Here is a 27,607-nt window from a genome sequence, read left to right as displayed (position 1 = left end):
GTGTCTGAGTTTTTTTTTTTCAATAACCTTGGCTTACACTGCCTGAGATGTCAGATGAACACTGCCAGTGTGTTATTTATGTGTCTGTCTGCTTGACAGAATCTCCGCAGGATTGGGTCCAACCCACACCACGCATGCTGTACTAGACTGTGCTCAGCTGAGTGCTATTCATTGTGGGCCAGAACTCAAGCAATGCCCCCAACACAGGGAACAATGTGTTCAGGGGTACGAGGCATTCCCTAATAAACCTAAAAGCATTTAGCAAAGTACAGTAAACTATGGTGAATAAAGCATAGACAAGTATGGTAAAGAACAGAGCAAAACACAAAAGATCCTTGTAGTAAATGAACAGTGAAGGCATAGGGAAAGTATAGTGTACTGCATGCTATATCTATGTATTTATTCTTTCAATCATCTGTCTGTTCAATCATCATTTATTGTTTCCTGGCCCATCTGAAATAATTTGAAATAAATGTGTGTGTGTTTTTCAACAAAATTCAACATTGTGCTGATCTGGATCACAGGATAGAGATGTTTATAGTAAACATGTTTACAATACATTTTTTATTCCAGCGGCAGAATTGATTGTCTTCTCAATAAGCGTTTGCCTTTGGAAATTCTTCAGGCTTTTGCAGATTCCCTCTGATAAATTGAAACAAAGTTGCTATTTTGTATAGGTGCATGAGGCAGAACAACTAGTTCCTCAAAAGTAATCGTTTTTTGACCTGTTTCTTTTTGTGCGCAAAGATATACAGTACTGCTAAAGCATTTGCACATAGCCACACAGTCTTAAAATAACAGCATGCAGAACTAATAGGGAGATTGGTCTCCATAGCTGAAGGCAGAAGCTGAGGCTGAATACAAGGCGTGGCTCAGCTTGGTTTTGTCAGCAGTCATATACACATTTGAGCAGCGTTTCAATGTATTGACAATCTTCCAGAATGCTTTTGAAAAAAAAAAAAATCTAGGAAATCAATTATATTTGTAAAGCAACTTCAAAGTCAGCCAATGCGATTTTTACCAGTGAACACACATGCAGAGCGTTCCCTTAATCTGGCTCTTTCTTGTTGATGGAGGGCATTCCAGCTAATGCACATTAAACTGCAGTTTCAATGGAAGCTCTTAGGATGCACAGATGAATACAATGTTTTGCATCAGTGTATTGCGCCGTCTATCGGAGGATAGGAGTGTATGCTTGGAGAAGGTCGGTGCAAATTGAATGCAGTTATCATGTTCACCAGACAGACAGGTGCAGACAGACAAGGTGATTGCATTAGGACCCTAAATATGGGAATGATACTACAGAGTTGCTGAAACAGAACAGTGCAGTAAAACTGCAATCCAATGGCACATACCCTGCAACCCTTACACTGACAATGAAACCATTCAATCAGTTGGTTGGAATCATGAATGGAATGCATGCAACTGCACACTACACAGCAGCTCCTCGTGAAGCAAAGAGAAAGAACTTTTCTGCAATGACTGTATCTCCTTCATATCAATGATGCCAGCTGTATTACATAAAAGAAATATGAGCATTAACAAAAAACAAAAAAAACTATGGGAATCTGTGTCTGGCGGGCATTTTCTGACAGCAACGTTTACAGGAAAGGACCAGTACAAGGAAAACAAAACATGCCTTTTTTCAACATGAAAAAAAAAAATCTATTGTAAAAATAGATAAATAGTGTTGATTATATAAAAGTTTTTTTTGACACTTGGCTTCACCATTGTACATTTGATTACTCCACTTATTCTAAATATAAAACACAAACTTATGATGCTGCAAAAATTAGTGAGGTTGAATTTCTTTCTCAGTCATCCGTTGGACTGTAATCAAATAAAGAACTAAAACAGAACCGCTGCATCTTGATTTATAAGACTGTGGAAAACCTGACTGCCTCCTGTCTGTCTCTAAAGGGTTTTAGTATTTTACTCTACAGGAGCAGGTACTCTGCAGTCCAGGTGCTAACAGTCCACAGGGTAGGTGCAGGTCACAGTGAAACTGGCCTGGAATGCCTTTTCTAATTGATTTGATTTGCAAATGCACCAGCAAGGCTTGCAACTAGAACAGTTTGGGAAACAGGAGGGAAGTTCCTCTAATCTACTGACCCTCTGCATCTCCAAGCAGCCACAAAAACATCGGTTTCTGTCCTGGCTGTTGCAGTAGTACAGCAATTTAGGACTGCCACAATTGTAATGTGAACCTCCATTTAGCATCACTGTGACATCCATTTACACCAGTGATACGGGACCACAGTCTCTTACAGTAAGACACCAGACACAAGGTTATGAGAATGGAAAGAGGCCATTTGGTCCCCTGAGGGCTGTCCCTGTTTTAGAGTACCAATACTCCCAGGATAGTTCCTGATTTTTCCAGGATATTTGAGCCTCTGCAACCTCACCCATTCGATTAACTCCACAGCTGGTGAACCAGAGAAGTGTGGTATGACTTGCTTGCTCCATACTTACTGAAGTATGTCCCCAGGCCAGACCCACAGGGGATGCCCACTGTCGTAGCCACTTGTCTCAGTCTGATCTGTTGGCATCTACAGATTACTGCAGCTGATCTGAGATCTGCTCCAGCTGTCAGTGCACATGCTCAGCGCTGATACATGCTGTTCATGTTCTGCACGAAATGGGATAGTTCAGCTTTTACGATGGCACTTTACACACAGCTCAGCATCTTCTTAAGGCAGCTCCTTCATAGGGTCATTGCGGTTGGTGATGTAGGTGGATGTGGAAGGTCAAGGTAATCAGATATTGATAATATATTGAGCCCCAAAAAGCAAACAAAAATGTCTCTCTTTCTGACCAAAGTAGAACATGAAGCTCAGGGTTTGTCAGACACATTGACAGAGCCTTTGTTACCAAGCCATTCCAGCTTTGAATGACTCTCCCCATCTCTTTAAGCAGCCTTGGATTACTGTTTTTACACTGTGAGGTCTATACACCCTGTCACAAGAGATATTCAACTAACTTTATGAAGTGATCTTATCTGAACATTCAGGGGAACCAATATTCGTTTACACTGGTGTCCATTACTTAAGGTTGACTAAACTTGACCATTTTTGCAGTATGGGGTTAACTTTTGTTTTTTGGGAATGATTCCCTACAGCATGTGAGTGATAATCTAATGGCTTTGTTTGATTCACTTTAATGCACTCCCCGAAGCGGCTCTGTAATTGTGTGAAAGGTCCTGGGGGTCGGCTGAGGATACTGTGACAGTTCTCTGGAGGATCAAGCGAAGGGAGTCCAGATGAGAAAGCAGGCGCAGGAACAGATACGATTTTGTCCAGATGTTTTTGTTGAAGCTCTAAATCATTGCCTGCAACCTGGCTAAACACTCAAATGCTAAAATCATGTGCAGTCAAAACACCCAATTTGGAAAAGCAAGAAATAAACAATGGGGTTTTAAAACAGGCCTTTTGCAATAGAAGCCAATTTACTAGCTCTCATGAGAGGTGTAAGGAGCCTTGTTTATTTAAGAAAGTGCAGGTGTGGATTTTCACTGCCACAGCGCTGAAGCATTCTGGATGCAAAATGCAGGTTATCGCACTTACCTGTTTCGTCAGTCTCCAGGCTGTCAATCTGACCAATTTCACAGGTGCCAACCTCGTCACAGAAACCACAAACCCCAGTCTGGAGCAGCATGTAATGAAACAGGTGGATTTTAATTGCCGTGCTCAGTGCAATATGACAGCTCTCAGGGGAGCGTGGTAAGGGATTATATTTATTTAAGAAAGCACATGCAGATGTAGAGCTTTCACAGCCCTGGTGCTGCAAATCATACAGTCTGGATCATGCTGGAGCAAATAGAGAATGGCTCACCTGAGCTTAGCTGACTGAGACAGGTTTAAAAAAAGTGGACCATTAGACAGATGTGACAGGAGGCCATTGTGATGTAACCACAAGGAGTGCTCAACCAGTGTCGTAGTAAGTAATTATGAATCACATATGCAAAAATCAATCAATCGCTGTTAGGATTTAACAAATATTATCTGGTGCACAGGTGATTTAAATCATTCTGTGGAAGGAAGTGTGATTTGTTGGTTTTATTTTTGTCAATTACAGTAATTTAAGTGATTTGCGTTAGTCTTTCTTCATTTTTGGTAAGCGTTTATTTTATAACTTGCACAATGTACTGTATACCGTGATATTAAGGTTACCACGGTATTTTTCTTTTAACAGTTATCATACCGTACACATTTTATACCGTCCCATCCCTAGTAGAGATCTGACTTCCCTTCAATTGTTCCACTAAATATGTTTCCAGTTTTCTACATTCCCTTGATGCTCTCCAAGGACACTTCACTGATGAACTTTCTGTTTCAGTGGTTTCCACAGACTTGCTTCTGCCCTTGAAAGGAAAACAATTCAACATCAGTTACCATCAAAGGCTTATGATAAAATAGTCACCCTGTGTACGACAAGAAGAGTCATAAATGAGTCAGAAACTGGCACCCTATTCTGAACACTGTTCATCTGTATCACTAAAAAAACAACAAAGCAAAGAAAGACAGGGGAGAGAGTTTTGTTTTTATAGCATTTATTGTGTAATAGTTACACATGTCCAGCATGGACCATTAAACACACAACAGGAAGTGAACACACAAAACACATGTATAAAATCGTCTGTGTACTCGTCTGTGGAACTAAGGCAGAAACGGAATGTTATTGACAAAAAAAACAAAAAGAAAAGCAGAACACATATTTACACTTCACACAATAAAACCAAATATATATATAAAAAAAAAAAAAGTAAAAAAGGAAGATTTTTTTTTTTTTTTTTTTTACAGAACAAGATTAAGACTGACCAGGATATTTTTAAGCCTATCCATCTACAGATTCCTTGGTTTGAAGGAAGTTATTTATAAATCGTATGTCTATCTTTTTTAATAGCGTTTAGGTTTAGGCTCTGAGTAGTGATCCACAGTTCTATTAGCAGGCCAGTCGTTTGTTACTTGCCTCCCTGAATGAGGACTTAAACACACAGCACAGGAATCGAAGTGGTAGCGTGGCTTCTGTTGGCTCTACAGAGAGCACGTTTCTTTGCTGTTCGGTTGTTCTGGACAGACAGCAGGGATTTCCACTGAGGGACTCTGCAAAGTGTTTCATCAACAGGACACTTTTGTCAAGGACAGCTGTGCTACAGGTTAGCTTCATTAACCCTCGCTGACACCACGCTGGGAGAAATTATTCCATTTAATTCTTATATAAATCCCAGAGAAAAAACCCTGCCAGGTCCACATACATTCCAGTACACCTTAATTTGCCATAATGAAAGCGTTGAGTGTCATACTCGCGCACTGAGAAAAATCAACTGGCAAAAATTTGGTAAAACAACATACATATCCTCTGCTTTTCACTAGATGATTTATCACTAAAGATGATTTACAGTGTGTTTCTAGAGGTCACCTCGACTATGATATAAGAAGCAAACCTGGGGGTAGATGAGGAACTGTTTGATAAAGGCTTCTGGGGCAGCTGCAAGCTGATAGACTCAATCAGACAACGATGTGCAAGTGTGAAATTCCAGAATGTCTGCAATAACTAGTATCCAAAACCAGGCTCGGGGGCAAACACAAGATAGGCACAAGCGAAGGGCATCTGAGGGGCTTGGCACAGCTAGGGACTACACTGCAGACGAGAATAGACAAGCTGATCTTCACAACTATCAGCACCTGTCCAGGCTTACTAGATGTTCCAGTGTAAACTCATTAAGGAATAAAAATAAATCCTGCCCAACATTTTTTGGATCCGTTTAATATCCAGCCCTTTGAGTTTTCTCTCTGTAGGCGACGTACCCTCTTCAGTTTTGATGCTACAGGAGCACTGTGTACACGGCTCTCCCCTCAGCTTTGTCAGCCAGCAAAGGCTGAGAAGGAGCGCTTTCTGGGTGGGACCCCTCTCCCTGCGAGTGACTGGCCTGCCCAGCCCTTGGGAAAATTCCCTGCTTCTCTTCCTGCACTACAGCAATAAAATGGACAAAACGTATTGTATGAGAGTTACTGTAGGTGTCCCTCAGGAGCAGAGGCTTTGTGTATCCATGGGAGCAGGGAGGAACTGGGGGGGAAACCAGCTCAGAACCATGGCTACTGGCACAGAATACTCAAAAAGGCTACACCTACTGTGTACAGTAGGTCTGATTTCCTTTGTATACAAGCAGCTACAACTAAAATACTTGAAATGTGAGTTTAACAATTTACTCTCCTTAGCATCCGTCTATTTAAAACAGGCTCTGTGATGTATGAAGAATTTGATTAAAAAGATTGAACAGCAGACATACATTCAAGCAGATACACTTCTGCACACATTTTCACATATACTGTACCCAATCACACAGAAACAGCCAAACTGGAGCCTCCCAAGACCATTCATGACACAATATTCTTCTGCCTTTCCTATAGGCGCTGAGATCATTCATCTAGCTATCAGACAACGGAAGGGCTTTTAACTCTAATGAGCCCGATTCCAGCCCTCTCTGGGACTAGTAAGGAGAGGAGATGGGAGCCTGTTGCCAAGCAACTGGATCGAACAAATCCATCATAAGATGGCAAAGGTAAGTACCGGCCTGCTATCCTTCTTCTTGGTCAATATTTAAAAAGCATTGATCACTTTCCCCACTTAAACCTTTACAGTTTGGCTGAAAAGCGATTATATTATTGGATAAATCAAATGGATTTCTAAAAAGCCCCACTTCTAAATAATTTATTGTTCGGCCTCTGTAAACCACAACCAATCTTTTACTCTGTATCAGGTCTACTGATTTATCAGCCTAGGTAGAAGATACAGGGCTTCTTTTATTTTTATCTGCCTTGCATTCAGAAGAACTAAAACACTCCATTCTCTAGAGTGCAGCCGAATTGGACCTCAAAAAAACAACTCTCCAAGATCACTGCACTGTGAAGCTGTGAGCTTTGAGCCATGACTGAGAAACCGTGCAGAGATCTGACGAGCCAGTAAACTTAATTAAGAGAATAATGCACTGGAATCCTGCTTCCGCTGGATAAAACAAAGAGAGCACTGTACAGTACCGGTGTGTCCTGCAGCCTGCAGAACAGCCAACCGGAATACCCGAGCCAGCGAATTCAATTCAGAGCTCAGGACAAGGATCTTACAATACAGACTATTAGCAGTGTAGACGACCACACCATTCAGAAGTATGTACCTGAATTCTATAGCCAGCTAGCTGAGAGAGTTAGAAAATGCAATACCTCTGGCTCAATACCAGGACCTCACAAGATTAAAGCCTTTTCCCTTTTTCGTTCTTTGCTCCAAGCCCTTTGCCCTTCAGCGCATACAGATTAATTAAGTAATAGCCCTGCCTGGCAGTCTGTAGCAGCTTCTTCTTGCACACAAATCATTATCTACTGTTGCATCAGTGGGGCCCAGGCATCAGGCCTGGTCAATCTTAACGGACTGTCAGCCATTCCACACACTCATCAGATAAGGTTGTTTTTTTTGTTTCTATGGCACCTCACAACCTCGGAATCAGCTTGCCTTTATAATGTCTGAAAGGAAAAAAATGGTATCATCAACACTACATAAAAAACCAGTTGAGAAAAAAAGAACTGAAAAGGAATCAGAACAGACACTAGACAGTTAAGTCCTTGTCCTGGGATGGCATCTGCGGTGCTTGTCTTCAAAATCTAACTTATATTTGGCTTGTGTGAGGGTTGGTTTCTAATTTTGGAAGCTATCTCTCACTTACATTTTTAGCACAAGAAGAACCAGTGCTGTAGTCCATTGCCCTACCTTGCACCCCCCCCCCCCCTCCATTTATCCCCCTAACCCTGCTTTCCAGGGGTGAAATGTGGTTGCTGACTGGTACACCAGTCTTTAGCAGTAAGGAGTTGCTTCCAATTCCAGATTCTTCTGGTTCAGACACTGCATATTCTTTCTTGTGTCCAGCTGCTCCGAAGTAAAAAGGCATTGGGTGTAACATCATCTGAAAAGCATGTACTGCATGTGTCCAGTGCGCAAATTTATCAATGCATAATGCTTGCTCTGACCTTTGTTTAAATGTAATCAAATCCAATCTGTTAAAAGGGCGAGTCTCTCCATTCTCGTTTCCAAGACGACAGTGTTGCACAAAGCGAAGGCATACTGCAGATCATATAGAAATAAAAGGAAAAAGAATTCCAAAAAAACGTCCTTGTTCAAAACTCGATGTGCAAACTTTTTGATATCAATCTACAGATTTGGTAGCACCATGGGAAGGGCGTGTTGGGTCAGGAGGGGCGGGGAGGGTTGGGGAAAGTGTCAAAGGTGAAAGGTCAAACCCACTCCTGCAGAGACCGTTTGCAGTGGACCAGAAGACGGGGCGCCCCTTTCCTCTGCATCTGGATGATGATGTAAATCAATCCCAGAATGCACAGCAGCAGGATTAAAGGCACAATCACCATGACGATGTTCATGGTACGCGTGTATTCGTCGATTTTGAGCACAATGTCCACGTCGTTGTCAGTTTTGTCCTCATCTTTGTAATCGACGTCATTTGTGTCGTCATTGCCATCTGTGCCAGCATCAGGGTTAAACGGTGTGCGGTCTACATCGGGCCACTTAGGGCCCACGTCCTTATCCCGGTCCAGGTCATCATGGCAGCCCATGAAATCCCGCAGGATGGATTTGGGATAGCCTGGCTCGTTCTTCATCCTCTGGTTATCGAACTTCCAGTACTTGGTGCCTTTGTAGAAATAGGTATAGGCTGGGAAAGAATAAAATGTGTGTTATTCTTTAGACTGCTAATCATATACACATTCACCGCTAGCAATGAATATACATACAAAGTGATTGCACACAATGTAAGGTGTGATTCAATCAAAATGTATCTTTAATTACTCTGTAATAATGTTTTTAGTTTGTTTACTGTATGCAGCACCCTGTACATGTTTGTTTGGGGGTCTGATGTTCATTTTGAGCTGAGTCAGGAATCCCAGACCTTCCAAAAAACCCCACTCTGCTGAGAACCCTTTGAAAGTCCCAGGTTGAGGAGGGTAAGAGGCAGCCGAGCTCAATGCAGCTTCAGGGCTAGAACTTAGCACTGGGAGCAATACAATCCCAAATACTAATGCATGGTTATTATAAGCAGGACCTGACTGGAAACCAGACTCCTCGCCACGTTTAAGCAATCCTGAGTAAAAGAGTAAGAGATCTTCCACAGAGACGCTCACCTAATCAAGCAAATGAGACTTGGCAACCAAGGCAACAAACTACAAAGTTTATGCCAGAGAAACAAAGCAAAGTGAGACTGTGCATGAAATAGCTGCCAAAGCAATCCCAGTTAATTACACATGCGAGCCCAGCAGTGCAGTTTGGAAGACGGGCTTGGAAAAAAGCTAGAAAAAAAAGCAAGAAAAAAAATAAAACAATAAAAATGCAGTTCTCCATCGGGTCAATAGTGAAATCATTTTTTCCTTGCAGCTCGAATTCCCTAACCTCTCACATCCCTTTTTTCTCCCCCCTTCATTATTTAGTCCTGAGCATTTTCCTGGCCGCCCTTCCCTTCGCTCACTCACCTCCGTCGTCACTCAGGAAGGCTCCCTTGGGAGAGGAAGGGATGCCCCCCCACACGCTGATCGGCTTCGGGTAATCCTTGTCGACGGCGCGCAATTCCTCGTTGAACCGCCAGTACCTGAGGGACAAGGGAAAGCATGGAGATAGAAGCTCAATATGATCCTGACAGTAATATTCTCTAGGAGTGCTTTTCTCGATGAGCACCTAACATTCAACAGCTTTATTTTCTATATGTTAAAGTGTAGGGCTTTCTGGGCACCATCCCAAACACAAGACAGGCTGATACAAAAGGTGTTTTAAAAGGTGTGATGTGTAAGCTTTAGCTTGTTGCCTAAAATTACTGGTTTTAAGCATTTTGTTGATCTACTGATGACCCATTTTCGCTTACATTAACCTAGACTGCCTTTAACATCTAGAAATAGGATTAGCCAGCCTGCAACCTTTCTAGGTAATTCTTGATAGAGGCTGCACAGTCCAGGTAAAATACGTAAAGCAGGCAGATGTTTGGCTAGCACCTTCTCATTGGGTCCATGATGTAATAAACCTCCTTCCCTCTTACAGCTTGCAATCCACTCAGCACCCCTAACATGTCTCACAACCCCCTAACCCAGAATCCCCTTGGGGAGACCATGCACTTGTACCTATAACTAAACTGTATGGTTTATAATGATTCATGTCCAAATAGTAATTTAAACATTTCCTTTATTGATTCCAGTATTCAACAGTTACACACATATTATTTAACCCTGTAACGCCCAAGCATTTTTAAAATGAGAAACACTTCTTTATTTATGTATTCCGTTTCTTGTACAAAACACAATTTTATTGTCCCTGTCCGGCAACACGTAGTGTTCTGCATATGAAGAATTCTGTCTTGTGAGGCTGGATTTAAATAATACTATAGAGGGGTGGCTAAGCATTATACACAATAATTTAGCACTAGTCATAACAGAAATCAGGTAGTAATGAATTACCAGCAGACACAGACACCTTTCAGGTGAACAGGATGGATGCATCTGAAAAAGTGTCTCTGCTGCACTGGTATGCATTCCCAGCTGTCCCCGTGACTTTTATCTTGTTTGTGCTCTTACTAATTGTAGCTGACAGCAGTGGTCTGGTAACCCCCTGTTCACATGACACGGTATGAACAACCACAGGCTCACCCTTGTTTCTCAGTTTTCCTTTTTTTTTTCTTTTAGTTATCTTGATATGTCCCAACCACAAGGTTAAAACGTTTGTTGCCTCACCAACCTACTTCCATCAGTGTCAATTTTAGCCTTTTATTTTAATTGCAGAATAATGCTGATTTTTTTTTTTAAATCAGAGAATTTTGTTTTTTTATTGTGTAAAACTTAGATCCCTGCTTATAGTAAATGTTTTTACTATGTTTAACTGCTCTTGGTCGAATTCGCTCTTAAAGGTAATTATTTCCTGTATTCTTTATTTTGCTCTTATTTGAATGTGAGCTTATTTTCTACTGATTTTACTGTACTTTATAACTGCTCTTATCTGTGAGATGATATTGTGTAATGTGATACTTTGTAACAACTGTAAGTCGCCCTGAATAAGGGCATCTGCTAATAAATAATAATAACAATGATAATAATAATAATAATAGTCAAACATTAGCACATACTCTGGTTGGGCCGAGGTCTCCTGCTTTCATCTCTCCAGGAGTTTGGATCACATGGGCCTGTTCCCTCTGAACTTCCTGGAATTCTTTTACAAAGCTTCAACTAGGAACCACGCTGTGTCTGTGGCTCACTGCCACAGCTATTTATGGTGCTTCATAGACTTTTTTAAAGCACAACTAATTTTCAATCAAGCCATAAAACACCATGGAATTCACCTTAATCCAAGTCACTAGGTCAATGTTCTTGGCTCTTTTCGAACCGGGCTCGCAGGCTCTATGTTATTTTTTGCAGTGTTTTTACCTGTCTCCGTTGAAGAAGTAAGTGAACCCCGTGGGTTCCCACCAAATGGCTGTTTCGATCTTGTCGTAGGGGATGCCCTGTCCGTACTCCACCAGCTCCTGGGGGTATCCTGGTTCCAGGTTAGCCTCCCGAAACAGCCAGAAATGACTGCCTGGAAGTCAAGGAAAAATACAGCCATCTATCACACTGCCTTTGAACACAGGGGAAGCAGCTTTGATCTTTGCTAACAGTAACATCATGCTGCAGGTATAGCGAGAACGTGAGTTTGACAGCATCAATATGTGGAAACGTTGCTCAATTGTGCTAAGGATTGGGCCAGTAAGAGAGCCTGGAGATGCTTGTTAATCCCCATTATACCATTTGATCCCATTAATATAAACCTCATTGCTCAGCATCTGGAAACCACAGACTGATGTAATACACAATTTCACATCAGCCAGATGTTTCTTTCCAGGTTTTTTTTTTGTTTCCATGGCTGATAACCAGATTTCGGAATGTTTTGTAAGTGACATCATTCAGCCAATAGAAATTAACAGCTGCGGAGCCAGCTGTCTTAAAGATGTATGCTTCTATTTAACAAAATGCAAGTTAGCGCTTTTCAAAAAGAGCCTGCTTCTATGTTTCACAACTGGAAACAGCAAGTCGTCAAGTAGACTTAGCGATGCGGAGAGATCTGACCGCACATTCGTTCACGTCTGAAACTTAATCTGCTTCAGGTATCAAATACCTTCAATCTCTCAAAGGATCAGGCAACGGACTGGGTGCCACGGTGGCAAAATAAATTCTGCTTTATAGATATTCATTTATTCCCATATATTTGGGATACACAGGGCGTTTCTGTATGGGATACACAGGGTGTTTCTGAAGGCAGAGGAACAGTATGGGAAACACAGGGCGTTTTTGAAGGCAGAGGAACAGTATGGGATACACAGGGCGTTTCTGAAGGCAGAGGAAAAGTACCATCAATTAGAACGGGTTTTCATCATGAATATTGGTTCACATACAAATGGTAAAGACAAAAAACCAGCAGTGCGCTGAAACCTCGGCTTGAATCCTTACTGAAGATGGAAACGAGGGAGCAGAATAGGCTAAAGCAACAATGCCGAACCATCGTAGATGTACGATCTAATTTTGCAGACAGAAATACCTTTGAAAAAGACGAATTTCCCATCATGCCTCTCGTAAGCTGCATCGATGTCCCCAGGAAGCCCCCTCCAGAAGTGACCGATAGGCATGGGGTAATTGTCCAGCACCCGGTTGTGTCGTACCCTCCAGAACCAGCTCCCCTAAACAGAAGACATTGGACAAGTGTCACCCATCAATAGCCCAGATCCAGCAAGCATTTCTCTGCTTCTGAATTTCAACAGACTTCCATTGTAATATGAGTTATTCATTTAAAAATGGTCTGGTTTTCTCTGCTCATGGACATCTGTTATAGTACATACCATTGTGCATTTCAACTAATCACGTTGCAGCGTTTTAGTCCTACACACCTGTACAGCCATAAAACCTTAGAGTTACTTCATCTAACGAATTAAATCAAAGGATCTTTGGCAGCAGGATTGAATGCCTCTGTCGGGTCGTTTTTCCTGAGCTGTATTGATATACCTGAACGGCTGACTGGTGCAACAGCATCCCTGAAGCCTGGTTTTGCTTTGCTACAGCCTCAGGGTGTTATTACCCGTGGCAGATGTGCTGGTATTTGAGAGAAGCCACAAAAACAATTACAAATAAAACCCAATAACCCTATATTGTTATTATTATCATAACGTGCTGTTTTCGTCACTGGCTACCAGCAAGATAAATCAATACAGTCTTTGAACTCGGTTCCTCGAAACCCAGTGTCAAGAAGACACCCTCTCATTTCCAAGAATAATGACACAGTCCTCTGAACCACAACAGCGGCCAATCTAACACTACAATCCAAATGCTGGCTCAGCGCCAGACCATGTCGCTACTTTAGTATTCACTAACAAAACCAGGAACGAAGCCAATACCTCTGAATTTACGTTTTCTGTTCAATCCACCTCCCCCTGGTAAGGTATTCAAATTAATTTCCCATAAACAGATTTTTTTTATTGCTGCCTGGGATTTTCTGAGTTGCACAACAGTGGTAATTGTGTGACGCAACACATCTATGTGGCTTCTTGTCTTTCTGTAACAATGCTGTACCGGGTTTGCTGGGAGACAACACTGCCAAAAGTGATCTGACAGCCGAGGGCATTGTTAGTGGCAGCTTGGAGTACCTCCTTCCTTGTGACATATCGGTCCTTACAGATCGTCTCTTTAATGACCCCCCTGAGACGGTGCTGTGCTTGTGCCTGGCCAATCCAGGAGCTTGGAAAGGTGCCACGCACGGCACTGTATATTAGCTTTGTCACTTGTGAAACAACTTGCTTGTAAAATTAGACTAACGCAAATAATTTTAATACTAATCTTCAGAAGCTGTGGGAAGTTTTGATGAGTGGGGATGGGGAGTCTATGAGGAGACCCTGGAGTATTTGGACACACTTCACGTTGGGATCACACATCTTTAATGAAGGATTCTAAGATTTGACTGGTGTTTATCGTATTTGGAGCAGAAGGCCGAATATGAAGTGAAACAAAAGCTCCAGTATAAACAATAAACTTTCAGGAAGCTCCCTAAAATGTTTTTGTGTGATGATCTGCAATTTAGAGCTGTGGACACAGATTTGATTAATTCTCCAAAGTGAACACATTTGTTCATCTTAAACAAATGCACATCTTTTCATGCAGGACGTTTCAGTGTAGTGACATGCACAAGCAATCCTCCAGGAAATGAATGCTGGATGAAGATCATGTTTCTCTTCTGCGTAATGATCATGTTCTATTGATAAATCAATCTGCGTCATCACACAGCGTGCATTACCAAAAGGACTACAGTATGCAGTTACTTTTTTTCTGCTGAGAGGTTTCACCTTAAACTTTCTAAACCTGTGTTTTCATGGATTTATCTCAGTTGATAGTAATATTGAATCTTGATCCATTGTGGTTTTAGCGTATCGTCAAGCCTTTAGTCTCAAAGTACCTTGAAGACGAACATTTCCCCTCGCAGGACTGTGACCACGTCAAAATTCCCGTCACATATATTGGGTCCGTAGAGGTCTGGCTGGTCAGTGGTGCGTGGTCTGTCCAGATCGGGGTTCCTGGGTTTGTCTGGTTTGCCTCCGGGTGGGGTTCTGGGCGGCTGTGGCGGTTTGGGTTCAGGTTTGGAGGGCCGGCGAGGGGTGACAGTGGGCAGGGTTTTAGTGGGCTTGGGGTCACTGTCCGGTGGCCCTGGGGGAAGCAACAATAAGGAACCCGTGTGACATTTACAATAACAGGCTTCTGGTTAACAGACAGCAGCGATATAGTAGGCTGTGAAACACTACTGAATATCTGGTAGGTTCCTCAGCTATTGAAAATCACCCTTAAGCAAGAACTTCTAAAAAAGATCCTTTAACGGTTTAGCAGTTTTCAAAATAAATGATTTGAGAGAATGGTATTTTTATTACACATTCCCCTGATAGTTGTGAAGAATGGTGTTGCGTATGTGCGCCCACTCACTTGCATTTACATTGCGGCATTAGGCTGAGCTTGTTTATGAGTTCCCTGATTCCTAGGATTAAATGTGTTCCCTGCCCATCTACAAGGAATACAGAATGTCTGCTGGGCTCACCGTAGATCTGCTGGACTCCTCTGCGGTCGTCCTCTGGCAGTTTAAAGTTCTCTGTGTCCATCCACTGGTAGAAAGGGGCCATGATGGCAGAAGGGTTGCTGGAATGCTCCAGCCCGAGGGCATGACCCAATTCGTGGACAGCCACCAGGAACAAGTCATTGCCTACAGCAGGAGAGATACGGGTTCAACAAGCGTGTCAATGATAACCACCCCCAACACAATTAGAGCTAGTCCCAATCAAGATGCTTCACAATTAAATAAGCCATTCTCAAGATATTTGTAAAAAGGTGTGGGGTTGGACAGACAGACAGCCGCAACTCCATTTAGCCCCAGGTTACATTACACTCAATAACTTGCTCTATATGTATCCCCAGCAGGGGACAATAACTAACCATAAACACTCACTAAAGCTTCACTGATGCAGGTTATTGTGCTCAGCTACAGTACATGCTTAACATGTGTTCTTGTTGAGACCTGCACTGTTCAACACCCCCCTAACCAGAAGAAATCATTTTCAACCTCTCTTTTATCTGAGTAGTTTGAGCCATCATTCTTATTTCTCAGAACTGAATGAACCAGCCTGAGGCAGGAGGGGAGGACAATCGCTGGAACAGTGTGTCGATTGAAAGCGGTTTCCAGAATGGGGCTCAGGGCAGTGGAAACACAATCTTGAGGTCTGGGGAGCATCACAGCCCTGCTTATTCCTCCAAGGTTAGCCTTCCCAGGCTCTCACAGAACCTGCAAAGCCTCTCATGAAATATTCTCCCCTATATAAACATCTCCACTCAGCCACCTCTGCGTGTGGATAAAATACTTTTTCACTATCAGTGTTTATAAAATACTGTACAGGGTTTGGTCTCGTACCCCTTTAAAACAATTGCCTATATAAAAAAAGGTCTGGCGCATGTTCCCTTGTGTAATTCTATACATTTTTCCATGTCTTGTAAATGTAAACAAAAAAAAAAAAACAGCCTTCAATTCTCCTCGCTTGGGGAGCAGTTCCAAGTTTCTTTGTGTTCTTCTGTACTTCCCAAGTCTGTTTATTGTTAAAAACTGCACTGTATACAATACTGCTAGCATATTGAAGTTCTCCAGCCTGCAGCTACTGTAGCAGCACTTACATCTACATTAAATATCAACAGTTATTGTCTGCTTAAAAGGCAGCTTTTGTGCCTACAACACGTTCTTCGTTTGTAATTTAAACCGCTAGCTTTCATTTCTCCTTATTTTACTGTATCGTTGATTTCAAATGCAGTTTTGCAAAGAGGAAATAGTCTCCACTATCCTGCAATGCACAGCACAGTGAACGAGAGACACACAGGGATTAACTGTAATTCTCAGGATTTTTTTTCCTCTGTACTGCATATGTTTGTAGAGGCAGTTTCTAAAAATAGTTAATCGCTCAGGCAAAATCAAGAAAGGACTGTCATGCAGGGCATAAACAAGGGCCACAGATTCCCATCTGGTATATACTCAATTAAACTGACCTCACCCCTCAGGAATCGGTGCTCAGAGAACATAGAAATAGATGTTTCGAAAACCTGCCTGTCCCACTGACCCAATATCGATCATGTCGGTCTCTGTCACTCTCCGTAGCAGACATCATAAAGACCAGTGGCTTTCATGTCAAGAGATTTGCCAGGGGTAGGCAACTCTTGTCATGGAGTGCTGATCCATTCAACGTTTATTATGTTCAATTAACTGATGAAGTGATTTAGGGCCTGGCCAGGAGTTTAATCAGTATCCTTAATTAATTTAGGATATGGTTCGAGTAAGGAGTGAATGGGAAGTGCTGACGCTGCCTACCCCTGCTCTACAGTATTTTAGGCTGGTCAATAGACGATAAAGGGAAGCTGGGAAATGCTGGCAAGAGATGTAATAAGAATGCAAGCCACACACACCAGGACAACCGTGGTGAAATGGACCGAATGAAAGCTGTATGGCAGTTACTATTGCTAAATCACTGTACAGATGAGGGCTGCTGTGGGTTTACGGTGGGCCACACAAAATCCCACTGGCTTAGCAATATACCCGCTTGTGTTCCAGCATCCAACCAGAATTCACAAGCTGTGTTTTTTTTATTCTTTTTGATATATAAACCCTGAAGTCTACATAAAAAAGTATATGTTCACCTCCAGGTTCATAAAACACAAGTCCTGCTGTGCCATTACCTCAACACAATCTCTGCCATAAAACCTCATCGTAAGGCCCCCCACAACCCACTGCCAACCATGTAATTGACTGGCTCCCCATCTGTCTCTGCTTTAACTCAGGAAATTACAGGATTTCTCCCCCACTCCAGGACAAGGTCCAATCGTTTTTGGAGCTGCATCAGTCACTGCTTGCGCAGGTAGAGAGTGACCTAGCTGGACCTACTGAACAGTATAGCCAGGAAGTGTTCTTCTCACTCCACCTGCAGCTCTCTTGTCTTCTGGCATTCATTATTTGGAGCCTAGGGAACATGTGATGATGCTAATATAATAATGAATGAATGAAGGAATCAGTCCATCAATCAATTAGTCAATTATTTAATCAGTCGGTCAATTAACCAGTCAATATACTACAGCCTGGGGGCAAGACCTCTGCCAAAATTGCTGCTCAAAGGACTAAACTGAACACTGCATTGCACCTAACCTTGTCCACTCCAGCATGGAAGCAGACCGTTGTGAAAATTAGCTTTTATTCTAAATATCGACCTCTGAATAAGACAAGACTTTGGAAGCAGGTGGGCAAATCCAAACAGCCAGAGGTTTGCCACCCGTCTAATTAAATTCATTACCAGCGGGGAAGATATCTGCTGTATACCATCTTCCTTACCGCTGAGGTCAGTGTTGCCGATGGTCCAGGGCTCGTCTGAATCGAAGTGGGTGTCGCCCCCCATCCCGGGCCCGGGGAAGTAGGCGTGGGCCAGGAAGCCCCCCTCGCCATCGAAGGGGGAGCTGTCGCCGTGGAAACCCGAGGCGAAGAAGATCATGATGTCAGGCTCCTTGCGGCGGCTGTACTTGACCTCGTGGTAGGGGATCTCCTCGAAGCGCAGCGGCGTCACGCTCTCCCACACCTTGAACGCCTGGCGGATCGCCTGGTACGACTCATACTCGCCGATCTTGGGGGTGTAGTTCTGGATACTGTGCACATGAGGGAAGCACAGGGCGGCTGGGTTAAGTGATTCTCTCCTATCTTATCTTACGGGAAAATAACATTTTGATTTAAGGATGAAGTTGCGAGAACCTTGGGGAAAAAAAAGAACCTGGCGGATCTTAATAACAATGCCATTTAACCCTAAAACAGGGCCCTTACTAAAGAGACTTGCATGCGCTGTTAGACGCTTGATTTTCAGAACCTTGGTACACAAAGAGCCTTACTTTAATAATCTAAATAATGGCAGTATTTAGCAGGGAATAATTGCCTTTAAGAAGTATTTATTGGCAGGTATCAAATAAATCCATTCATTAATGTGTTGATTTCAAAACAAGAACAGCTGTCCTTCCCTCAGCTTTACAACCGAGTACCAATCCACGGCAATTAACTTGTTTCCTCTCATCAGGGGCGCTGACATTTCTACTACTGTAGTCGGTTGCAAAGGTGAGGGAAGGACATATTTTCTTGTTTTGAAATCAACACATTAATGAATGGATTTATTTAAAACACAAAACACTGTCCTGGGTGTCTTTCGTCGCCTCGGTTCTTACCTAAAGGACAGCAGGATCTTATTCCACTTGTGTCCCGTCAGAGCAAAGCGCTTCCTGCGTACGTTTGCTTTGATTTGACCTCCGAACTTGTCAGGGACGCCACACCGGGGCCTCTTCATTGAACTGGAGGGGGTAAAAAAAAAAAATTAAAATACAGATAAAATATTTTTTCATAGACTCTGGATGTTTAATTGGATGCAGGGTGGTAGCTAGGTATCGAGCACTATATAAAACAAATACAAAGAATCATTCAGAAAACAGTGTATTGAAAACAATGAAACTTGTAACAGCAGGTTGTGCAGTGGGTTCATGCATGATCCTTTCACCTGGGTTGGGTTTGAGACCCGAGGCAGAACGGGTTGAAAACAATAAAACCAGACATACGTTTGTGTTTTGTCGTCCATCTCTCCAGTCACCGTCAGCCCATAAAATCGCTGCATGTCTGCGATGGCATTGGACAAGATCTGCGCTGACCGCATGGTGGACATCTGCTTGCTGGCCTGGGGGAGGTAGCCATACATCCGCAGCCATGACTGCCCGACAGAGTAAGGGAGAGAGAGAGAGAGAAACAGAGCTGTTAAAAACGGATTATTCAGTTTGGCCCTTTGTGTGGTAATGAAGTAACGAATTCAGGAAGACAGGCACTCTGTAAAAGCTGACGGACAACAGGAAGTTCCGTATTTACTTTGTATCTGTTGACAGCTGTAACAACGATCATTGACATATTGACAGCTGTGATGTCGGCACGCCACCACTGATAGATTCAGTAAGACTGAAGATACCACAAGAGACTGTACAGCATATACGAGAATGCACACAGCCTTACAATTCAGTCCTTGATTACAGTACTTAATGCTGGGAAGATGGTTTTCAGGGGCGGTTTCTTCGACAGCATGGCAGCTCTTTTCGGAAACTCTTTTTGAAGCGGTAGATTTAAAAGGTGGAATTAGCCTGCCTCCATTAAAAAAGGAAAAGAAGGTATGTCTCTCTGCTCTAAGTGGTTTCAACAGGGCCCAGAACACCACACTCATATGGGGCTTGAAGTGTCTGCAGCTGACCTCTGTAACAGCCCTGAGAAGGGTTCCATTAGCAGTGATTAACGAGGGGGCTGTCGGGGAGAGACTCAATCACGCCTAGCACCCTGCTGTCCTGGTTGGCAGGTTAGCACAGGGGCATGTCCTCATGCTTTTACATGCAATAAAACTGCCTTTCATCCATATAGTAAGATGTAAATAGCTTGGATAAATAACACCATTTAAGTGCTGCAGTGACTGGAATTGGAAATGTGCTGAAGTTTAGCCAAAGCAATAAAGTTAACAAGAAGTTCCAAATTTGTACTTAAAAAGCTATTTATTCAGTGACCACGTTGCAAAACAGACAAATGTTTCCCTTCTTCCTTACTGTTAATTCTGATACTAAGAAGACACAAGCAATAAAACAGTGTAAAATGAGTCTCTTGCTCGTATGTGAGTGAAACACGAAGCTTGCCAGGATGGTAATAGCTTGGATATTCTTTTCATGTCTGCACTGAGGGTCTGTTATACAGAACAAGTTAATAGAGTAAACTGCAGAACCCACCTCCCCCCAATAAAACTGTATACAGTCCTGCAGCGCAGGTCTCTAACGCAGCTAATGTATTTAACTATTTCACAGGAGGAAGCCTGAGTTCCCAAATTCCCAAAGCAGAGCTCAGAGCTCAGAGCTCAGGCTGCGTTCTATCGGATTGTGCAATTCAGAGGACCGGCTTCTTTTCGGATTAGGAAGGGTTAAGATCTGGAGAGACAGGGTTTCAAGAAACCTTACAGCCAGCGCTGCGTTTTCCAGACTATTATAGCCTACCCCCATCACCACATCCCTCTCTAACTCTCTGATACAGTCACTTTCAGAAAAGAGGCCTCATTGTTGCTCCTCCCCTGCCTGGGAGTCCTGAAGCCCGCTCTATTTATCTCTTGTTTGGAAACCAGGACAGAAAACAGCTGCTGCATTTACCAATCACATACCGCACAGAGCGGCCCTGCCATCAGAGCTGGAAGGCCAAACACAGGCAGCTGATGAACTGGAGGCAGGGCTTGCCGGTGGTTTATGAATTGGATTGGAAAATAGGATGGGGGAGGGGTTAGAGCTGCAGGCTGGGAGGTTGCCATGCAGTTCGAGATACATCTGGGTGGCAGTGTTGCTTAGCAGTTAGAGTGCAGGAATGGGCTGTGGTGTGGCATACAGGATACCTCTGAGGAATGGGAGCCAGTGTAGTCAACTTTGAGGTCAGAACTGGGGACTGTAAAGCATTACCAGCATGCACTAATAGTAGCTCAGGGAATGTCCATAAAGGAAATTGTGTTCAGATGTGCCGTGACGCCAGCCCCTGACGGAGCGAGCTCCTGTGTGGGAGCCTGACGTCATAATGATGCTCGCTCTGAGTTAACAGAGGAAACAAGCTTTCTATTTTTACCTTGCACAGAAGTAGCTGAGAATGAATACCAATGAAGCGCTGACGATGAACTGCAGTGGTCCCTATTTTGCATGGTTGATACGCACACACATCCTGCACCAGGAAACCCACACATGAGCACATATCCCTTTTCTCTCTCTGACAGGACACAGACACCAGCCGCCTCCACTGGACAGCTGTCACAGCAGGCTCACACCTGAAGGGGCACGTCTAGCCTCCCACAGCAGGCTAACCTCAGACCACAGGGGGCGGGCTGGGTGCCTTTCATGGTCCCCTGTTGTCCGGTGCCAGAGGCAAGAAACCCCAGGATGTCTTGAGGAAATCCTAAAACAGGCCCGGGACAAAGAGGAGGGTGACTTCACAAGCTGGGAAATTCAGAATCAAGGGAGGAATATCAAATATCAAGACCTCCAGCAACCAAACAGTTAACTTGAGTGATGGGCTGCGGTGCAGAAGGTAGTGGGCTTGGGTAAATCACTGGTTAGAGCCCTGGTCTGCAGTGTGGAAGGTATAGTAGTGGTTTTGAGGAGCTCAATGGTTGCAATAACAGATATTTTTTAAATTCTGAAAATAAATACACCTTTTTCTATATTTCTGTGCATCTTCCTAAAGTAGAAGGCTCAACAATTCTAGCATACTCGGTTACACCCAAAGCTATCTGCAGACCTGCAATTTCTGTATATTAATATTTAATGTTAAGATTAGCTATTGAGGTTTAAAACAGAAATAATGCATACATAGCATTCCCAACTACCTCATGTACAAAGGAATCACTTAACAGAAAACGATGGAATTATGCAGAACCAGTACTGGCTTTCCACCATGACTGCAAACTCATAAGTACTCTAACTGCCAACAACAATAATAATAATAACAATAATAATATTAATAAAAGAAACAACATTCAGCAAATAAAATGTATGTGTTATATTAAATTTGAATTGAGTCATCGATGGGATTAATAATACAAGTTTTATTTCTCCAGCAGTTCCCCCTGAAATCCATCTGGAATTTTGAACATTACACACTGTGTGCCATCTCTCTCTCTCTCTCTCTCTCTCTCTCTCTCTCTCTCTCTCTCTCTCTCTGCTTTTTTGATATCCTTATACATCTGTATATTTGCAAAGAACAAATCAAGCTTCTCCAAAATGCTGTACCCCATTTCGTTTAATTACCTAATGACCTGTAACCTTGTAATGCAACCTTGAAAAGAACTGGGATTATTTGCTCATCGATCAAAGCAGAGACCTTATCAACAGTATGGTGGAGGCAGTGTGGTGCAGAGGTTAAAGTCCAAGTCCACCTCTGCCCCTGACTGACTCACTGTGTGACCCTGACCTTATTATTATTAATTATATATTTCTTTATGAATGGAAATACATTCACAGGGAATATGTAATCGATTACTCATGAAAGACCAGCACTCTACCGACATCGACCTAAATTGAAACTCAAGGCCCTATTCTATATATCACTAACCCCTCACCTCCTGGCTGCATTATAGCATCATAAAACTAGGTATAGAAGTACAAGTATATACGCTAAAGCCACCTGCTGGACATGCAACACATTACACTTGACTCAGATGAATCACTCCACATCATCATTCTGCATCGACAAGTGATCAATAGATTTGGATCATTAGAAGTAAATTATACCACTCAGTTCAAATGGGAAACTAAGGTACAGCCTCGAGAACAACTGCTACTGGTGTCCTCTGCTTCACCCAGAATAACCTCAATAGCTTAAGCATTACAATCAAAGAGGGCCTCCCCAGTTAGGTGCAGATGAGAGCTCATTTCATCAGACTTCCTCTTGCAAAGGCAGGCTCAGAACTCCATATCAAACTGTAACACCGGCTATTTTCAGCCCAGAGGTGGCCACCTGATTTGCTGGCCCTCTGCCAGCAAAGGGAGGAGGGGTGTGGGTGGGGGTGGGGGGGGGGTTAGATTTCTCAACAGAAATCCCTCATGTGCTTCTCATGTCTTTCATCTCTGGTATCTTTTGAGGCTGGTGCAAGATGTGCAGCAGGCCAGTCCAATAAGATCCCTTATCTCTACCCCATGTTCATGCTTCATGGAACAGAATACAGATTGCAGAACTTGGAACACAGAAATTAGAACTTGGAAGATGTACTATACTCCACAATGCTAACTAGCTATGCCAATGTTAACAGTAATATTGACTTAAAAAAAACCAAAAAAACTATTTAGAAACCTGGCTTTTTTGATGATCAGTGTTTTGTATGCATTTGGATGTATTAGTGTAACAAACATATCATTTTCATGAAAAGCCCAAACCATCTATTTTGTTTTGCATGTTTTTGCACTTCTATCTATAGGTTATGGTGACAGTGGCCTATGTTTGCGTATGTATGTTCATGTGTATAAAGTGTGCTGAAGGACATGGATTAGCGTGTCCATGCATGTTTAATGTGTGTCAGTGAGTGTGTGTGTTTTGGCTGGCTGTCTTCCCAGGGCAGTTGAGCTATGCCTGGAGAGCGCAGCTAAGGCAGTCTGCTATTGTTGCAATCAAATGCAATGGCTGACCTTGAAAGCCTTGGCCCACCATCAAAATAATCAGCTGCCCTAGTTTCCAACATTTCCAGAGCTTTAAAGAAGTAGCTATACAGGCAGATTGATAAAGAGAGAAACATTCAGATTAGACAGAATAAGTTAGATAGAAAAGGGATTCATAACATATAATGAATACAAGGGCTCGCCGTGACCTCCCGAGTCAATCGTAGTTATATAATGGCACAGTCTGTAAGTGTGGGCATTGGATAAAGATTATAAATGCATGATAGAGCTGTAGTCAAGGTAGCAAGTGTAACATTAAAACAATATCCCCCTGGCACCGAACGGCAGCACTCATGTAAACAAACTGAAACCTGGCAGCCTGGCAGTACTGCTTTGTCGTTTTTGCGTGTGCTGCAGCGCCCCTGAAATCACCTCACAGCTCTCCAGGAGTCCCCGGACCCCAGTTTGGGTACAACTCCAATAAAATACAGTTAGAACAAGATGTTTGGCTGAAAACCACCGCCGCTGCTGCTGCTGCTGGCAAGCGCTTCTAAAAGCTGAAGTGTCCGCAGAATCTCCAGTGGCTGTATGTGTGAGCCTGGATAAGCTTGATTCACAACCCAATTCTCTCTGCAGGAGGGACCAGCCAATGCCACCCATCCCAGTGAGAGGAGGAGAAGACATTCTACACAGCGCAGGACCACCGCATTCTAAACTTATTCTAAGTGTGGCAAGGACCTCAGAGGTGTGCTTATTAAGCCAGTGTCCCTGATTCTAGTGGACTTCTATAATAATTAATCATGTACTACTACTACTACTACTACTACTAATAATAATAATAATAATTCATTATAAGAGGCTACAATGAACACCCTAGATGCATAAACGCATTATTAAACTGGATCATGCACGTGTAAGCATTGCTCAGGATAATAATAACAATAAACAGCAAGAACAAAAACAACAACAACAATAATAATAATAATAATAATAATAATAATAATAATAATAATAATAATAATAATAATAATAATCACCTCTGCGCTGAATCTGTCCTCTTCAGTCGATGCAGTCCTAGTACTGCAGACTAGAACCAGGAGAATAACAAGCTTCAGATCCCAGCCCGTCATCACTGTCCGGCTCCTCTGCGAGACCCCCATCCTTCCACGGCAGAGCCCGTCCCGTCAGTGCACTTCCACGCGGCAGGGAATAGGCGGTTGTTTCTGTCAGCTTAGAATGTCGACCCTCCTCCCCTTGTCTTACTAACGAAAGGAGGTACGGTTTGTGAGCGGTAATAGGTGTAACTTTTTATTTTACTTAAGAAAGCATTGATTTGTCATATGCCCTCAGGAAAATGATTTAAAACAAAAGGATGTATTATAACTATTATTATTACTGCAGCGGGGAAACAATTGCAAGCTCTGTTGTAACTGCGCCCAGTAAGTCCTTTAACAAAGCTGGCTGCAGTACCAACACAGCAGCGGAGGTCGACTTTTCATTCGGGGTTTTCCTGTGTCACAATAATGTAAACATCGCTTTTGTGGAGAACTGCAGAATCTGACCAGCTTGTCTTCTCTCTGAGCGACTCTAGCGTACCAGTGCACAAAGGAAAAAGGGGTCCCTCGAGAGAGCTTCAGTACAGACCAATTAAGCGCTGCACCCCTGTCAAGCAAGTTCCACGAGATTCAAAACCAACATACGTGCCAGGCTTTTTAATTGAATTATTATTATTATTATTATTTTTATTATTATTATTATTATTATTAGGACGGCGGTTATTATTTTCAGCTTCCTTGACAGCACTGGCGATTTGAAAAACTGACAAAGCGCCAACGTACAGTAATTGTTCAATTAAAGAACACTTCCTAAACGACACATCTCCAATAAAAAGGTATATGTACAGCAGTCTAGTATAATTCCATTACATTACAGTAACGCACACCCACAATCCGTTTCCTTTGTTTGTTTTTAATAACACTAGTAATGCAATAGTTATTACTATTATTTTCGTGCAATTCAACTCGAAAAACTATTTTCTAAAGCATATGACACTCATCGAGTCCACGGTTGCTGTGCTAGTATTTGCAAACCTTATGTATTCTCTGTACCATACCATTCTTTACACATAAATCGAATGCACACACGACCCTGCTTTCCCGACTGCCAGATCAGTGACGCCTCATTAAGCCTCACGAGTGCTGCTATTAAGTTTTATGTGCTCGTTTCTGCCCGGTTTAATATCCAGGTTTTCTCTCCGTTTTCCTGGAATCTATCCACTCGCGCGCTCTGCTCTTAGCGCTCCCCCGGGTTGCGTGTCGATAACGTGCTCTTGTGCGTGACCGGCGCTGACTCGGCTCCGGTGTCCTTGTGTTTTGTAAGTTAAAATATATGTTAAAAATAAATCTCCCCTGTCAGTGCCTAGCGCCCCCTACTAGAGCTCCGTTCGTGTGAGAGAGCGTGAATGAAGGAGAAGGAGGCAGGGCAGACCGAGACTGGAGAGAACTGAGATACCCTTAAATCATAGAGCACAAATGTGATCAAACTAAGTAAAGCATGTGCATACGCAGGCGTTCTATATAGCACCCTGGTGCAGAACCCTTATTTTGTTTGGGTTCCATAAAGAGCCAATTGTATAAACTTTACCAGTGTGTACTATATACTGGGTTCAAGATGATTCCAATTGAAGCCTCTAATTGAAGCATCTGAAACCCCTTTGAAACCACAAAATATGTTTCTAATGACTCTTATATACAGGAAAAGTGCAATCATTTGACACGTGATAAAGTCAGCTGATGAGTCATGCAAGCATGGTACAGGCAGCATAGCCAGACATGGCAAAAGCTTAGACACATGCAAAATTGCTATTGTTATTTAAATAATAATAATAATAATAATAATAATAATAATAATAATAATAATAATAATAATGAAAAACCTATTGTTGTGGGGTCCCCTTTGAGAATATCCGATGAAAGGTACCTGGACCGAACAGTTCTATAATATTCATTAGCCATACACACAGCATTATATTAGCATCATGTATTATTATCAAATGGAGGGGCTCTTATTGTCCAAACCACAAAACTCACATGCATTTTTAAAAGACTGTTGAGGGACCCTTATGACCCTTTTGTGTATCTCTGAGTCACACTCTACAGTGATCACGATAACTGCATCGGTTTTGTACCAAACTTCATCAAGCTTTCACCAATAAACATTTCCAGTACAATCTCGGTTTTATGCAAATATTTGTTGTCGCTGAGGTTTTAGTGGGTTGGTACAAATAAGGGCAAACTCTTGGTTTGGTTTAATGAATATCAAACCTTATTTCATTTTCCAAACTGGCTTTAAATAGTCATAAAGCAGGGGTTACCGTTTTGTAAATAAGAAGTGTTACTCAGATTAAAGACAGAAAACAAAACTCCCTGTGGGGTCTGTATTGAACAGCAGATGGGGGTTATTAGTCTTTAATGATTTTATCATATTTCACACTGCGTGCCTTCGTATTGCACGAGTGCACTAGCTGCTTTAGTACCCTCATTTGGAATACCCCAGGCTGTGTTTTACAAGGCACTGCAGTCATCATGCAATAGTTTGTGGAAAGCCACTTTTTATTAAGAAGTCTCCAGAAAATGATCTCAAATAAACGCTGCAAACACATAAATAAAATACAATACAAAAATAAAGTACCAATAAATAAAAATATGTTTTTCTCGTGCATGAGGGAGGCACATGTGTGCACAGTTGCTGTTGTGTCAGCTGTAACAACTTTAGTGTGATATTGCAAGATAGATGGATTGAGCCTCCCTGCAATGCCT

At 42.5% G+C, this 27,607-nt stretch overlaps 1 protein-coding gene across 2 annotated transcripts; it reads right to left on the bottom strand.

Moving 5' to 3' along the window:
• Positions 1–4,532: 4,532 nt before the first annotated feature.
• LOC117425768 (matrix metalloproteinase-15-like) lies at positions 4,533–26,256 on the bottom strand. 2 transcript variants are annotated; one of them, XM_058993814.1, is made up of 11 exons: positions 25,903–26,256; positions 24,827–25,051; positions 19,206–19,354; positions 18,822–18,944; positions 17,950–18,257; positions 15,133–15,294; positions 14,503–14,750; positions 12,601–12,739; positions 11,454–11,604; positions 9,522–9,637; positions 4,533–8,710 (listed from the first exon to the last, which is right to left on the bottom strand). In XM_058993814.1, exons 2-11 carry the CDS (start codon positions 24,947–24,949, stop codon positions 8,280–8,282), a joined length of 1,950 nt encoding a protein of 649 aa, XP_058849797.1. In that variant the 5' UTR covers positions 24,950–25,051; positions 25,903–26,256; the 3' UTR covers positions 4,533–8,279. The 2 variants fall into 2 exon arrangements, with proteins under 2 accessions (XP_058849797.1, XP_033898910.1); XM_034043019.3 differs by having other exon boundaries at positions 24,827–26,256.
• Between the last annotated feature and the right edge of the window lie 1,351 nt (positions 26,257–27,607).

This window comes from Acipenser ruthenus, chromosome 20 (assembly GCF_902713425.1).
Source record: "Acipenser ruthenus chromosome 20, fAciRut3.2 maternal haplotype, whole genome shotgun sequence".
In the NCBI taxonomy this organism is placed as follows: domain Eukaryota; kingdom Metazoa; phylum Chordata; class Actinopteri; order Acipenseriformes; family Acipenseridae; genus Acipenser; species Acipenser ruthenus.
The sequence above is the reverse complement of the archived record's forward strand: the minus strand, read 5'-3'. Positions and strand labels throughout refer to the sequence as shown.

Coding starts and splice junctions, on each gene's coding strand:
- LOC117425768 (XM_034043019.3), bottom strand. CDS start 24,949: ATGGGGGTCTCGCAGAGGAGCCGGACAGTGATGACGGGCTGGGATCTG. Junction 18,258..18,821: donor AAGATCCTGCTGTCCTTTAG/GTAAGAACCGAG, acceptor TCATGTGCACAG/TATCCAGAACTACACCCCCA. Junction 12,740..14,502: donor GGGAAATGTTCGTCTTCAAG/GTACTTTGAGAC, acceptor TCTTCTGTTTAG/GGGAGCTGGTTCTGGAGGGT.